General features: G+C 44.3%; 1 protein-coding gene across 1 annotated transcript in view; it reads left to right on the top strand.

Annotated features, from left to right (window-relative positions):
• The first annotated feature begins 306 nt into the window (after nucleotides 1-306).
• Nucleotides 307-2883, top strand: part of epc2 (enhancer of polycomb homolog 2 (Drosophila)) — a 10555-nt gene continuing 7978 nt past the window's right edge. Inside the window, exons 1-4 of the mRNA XM_008285970.1 lie at nucleotides 307-513; nucleotides 1016-1222; nucleotides 1315-1463; nucleotides 2193-2472. Of these exons, the coding sequence (XP_008284192.1) occupies nucleotides 325-513; nucleotides 1016-1222; nucleotides 1315-1463; nucleotides 2193-2472 (825 nt within the window). The 5' untranslated portion in view covers nucleotides 307-324. The remainder of the gene's footprint in view (nucleotides 514-1015; nucleotides 1223-1314; nucleotides 1464-2192; nucleotides 2473-2883) is intronic.

Consider the following 2883-nt stretch of genomic DNA (forward strand, 5'->3'; position numbering starts at 1 on the left):
TGTGGAGCCATGATGCAGACATAGATAGACAGCAGCCCTACAGCTCCAAACTGAGAAGGTTCTGCTGTTGACGACATGAACCACGTTCATGAAGTTAGACCCATTAGGAACCACAGGTGGATTCACTTTGGTTGCTTTGAGTTTCTACTTTGGGGTCTGAATTTTCTATATCATGAAACTGAAGGGTTTATTTCTGATCGTTCATCAGACGAAGAAGCTCGACTGTTCAGAAATAACTCAGTATTGATACAGTCTGCAGTCATTTGACATTTATGTGATATTGCACAGGGCTGTACTCACCATGTATGTGCCGTATGAACATGTATGTGCCGTATGAACATGTATGTGCTGTATGTGGCTCCTGCAGCTCTCGGCCTGGATCTGGAGCAACCGGACTACGACATGGACTCTGAGGACGAGACGCTGCTGAACAGACTGAACAGGAAGATGGAGCTCAGGCCTCTGCAGTTTGAGACCATGGTGGACCGGCTGGAGAAGGCCAGCACTCACCAGGTAACGCTGAACCCTGATTGGCTCGTATGATGATACGTCACGCTAGGTGTTCGGGATTAATCGAAGACAGAGAGTGTCTTGTAGACCAGCTGTAGTACCTGGTTGTTCCACCAGGTGGAGCCTCTCACTGTTTAGTCCTGTAGAGACCAGAGGAGGCGTCACTCAGACTACAGCTCATGGTGGCAGCAGAGAGCATTGTGGGAGTTTAGCAGCAACGGGACCATGACTTTATGAGCTACAAACCAGAAGCAAACACCAAGACTCTAGGACGTAGACTTCATGAGATGCGAACATCTGAAAGTGGGATCTCGTACAATTTCCATCTCACAAATGGTTTATTGAATATTTCCATTGTTAAAACTCAATAACTTGAGTAATGATGTAACTGGAGTCCTGAAAGGTTGCAGGTTCATTGATGCATCCATCTGGTCTTCAGTGGTCCAACCCCTGATAGAACAGCACACATTGGTCTTATGACGGTCTCCCTGTGGTTGGCTTTCAGCTGGTGTCGCTGTCGGAGGCGAAGCTGCTGCTGAACGAGGACGACTACCTGCTGAAGTCGGTGTACGATTACTGGGTGAGGAAGAGGAAGCACTGCCGCGGCCCGTCCCTCGTTCCTCACGTCAAGCAGGAGAAGCGGGACGGGTCGACCAACAGCGACGCCTACGTGGCCTTCAGGCGGCGGACCGAGAAGATGCAGACGAGGAAGGTCCGGCTCAGATTTACTTCCTGTCTGTCGTGTCCTTGTTTGGTCTGTGCGTCGTCTCTCTAAACGTCTCCGGTGTCTCTGATTCGTCTCAGAACCGGAAGAACGACGAGGCGTCCTACGAGAAGATGCTGCGGCTGAGGAGGGAGTTCAGCCGGACCGTCACCATCCTGGAGATGATCAAGAGGAGAGAGAAGTCCAAGAGGGAGCTGCTGCACCTCACGCTGGAGGTGGTGGAGAGGAGGTGAGGAGGGGGGAGGGAGGACGGGTGAGGTGAGGAGGGGGGAGGGAGGACAGGTGAGGTGAGGAGGGGGGAGGGAGGACGGGTGAGGTGAGGAGGGGGGAGGGAGGACGGGTGAGGTGAGGAGGGGGGGGGGGGAGGACAGGTGAGAAATTGTAGCCGCAGAGGAGTTACTTTAACTAACAGGCTTCTTAATTATTTTATTTTATTTTCACACTTTTATGTCTTAAATGTTGTTAATTACATGATTGTGTCTTAAAAATCTGATTTTTTTGTTTTATAATCTGATTTATTTACAGTTTTGGGTCTTAAGAAGCTTTTTCTTGAGTAGTTCTGTGTTGAAATTAAATTCTAAAATACTTTTATGTCTTAGATTCCAGCTGTTGTACACTTTTTAAAACTTTTTAAAAGATTCTTGAGTCTTAAAATCTAATTATTATTATTTGTTTACACATTTGTCTTAAAATTCTGATGTTTAGTTTGTGTTTTAAAGTCTTTTTTTTTTATATATATATATGTTTTTAAAATCAGGTTTTTTTCTCCACATTTGTGTCTTAAAATCACTGCAGACTTTGTCTAAATGCAGAGAAAGTCCTGATTCTGTCCCGTAGAGCTCGAACCACCTCAACACCTGTTTGATGAAACCTGAGACGCTCCGTCACCTCCGGCCTCTGGTTAGTAGACTGTGGCCAGGTGTGACCAGGTGTGACCAGGTGTGTCTTCTCTGTGCAGGTATCAGATGGGAGACTTCAGCGGAGACGTCCTCAGAGAGGTGTCCGTCCCCCTGCTGGAGAAACCGGCTCACAACACTCCGTTCACTCTGAACAACTGCAGCCGACACAAGAGTGACTTCAGGACCAAGGTACAGAAACCACGTCGGGTCGTCTCTGGACAGGTGTCGGGTTTCATCCAGGTGAGTCCAGTTGGTGTGCAGGTGTTGAGTGTAAATGTAGGTGGACTGACATCACAGCTGAAGGTTCCTCAGAGTGACTCGACCAACTCAGTGAACAGATGACATCACTGGTTGTTTTTTGTTTTTGTACTTTAGTCTCTTTAAGTGCTTTTTGTTTGTTTTTTTTTAAACACTGTTGTGCCTCAAAATGCACTTTTCTAACACTATTGTCCAAAATCTTTATTTTTTTTTATTTTTAGTTTTTATTCTTTTACAATTTTGTGTTTTAAAATCCAGAAGTATTTCTTATTATTTGTTATATTATTATTTATTAAATCACTGGACTTATTTTTTTTTTTTTAAATACTTTTTTCTCTTAAAGTCTTAAAGTTTTTGTTCTTTTGTAACACTTTTGACTTAAAATACTTTTTTATATACTTTGGTCCAAAAATTAGGATTTTTTTATTTCAATTTTTCCAATTTTGTGTCCGAAAATTACGAATTTTTTACTGTTTTGTGTCTTAAAACATA

Source organism: Stegastes partitus, unplaced genomic scaffold (genome assembly GCF_000690725.1).
Source record: "Stegastes partitus isolate 25-593 unplaced genomic scaffold, Stegastes_partitus-1.0.2 Scaffold424, whole genome shotgun sequence".
NCBI lineage: Eukaryota > Metazoa > Chordata > Actinopteri > Pomacentridae > Stegastes > Stegastes partitus.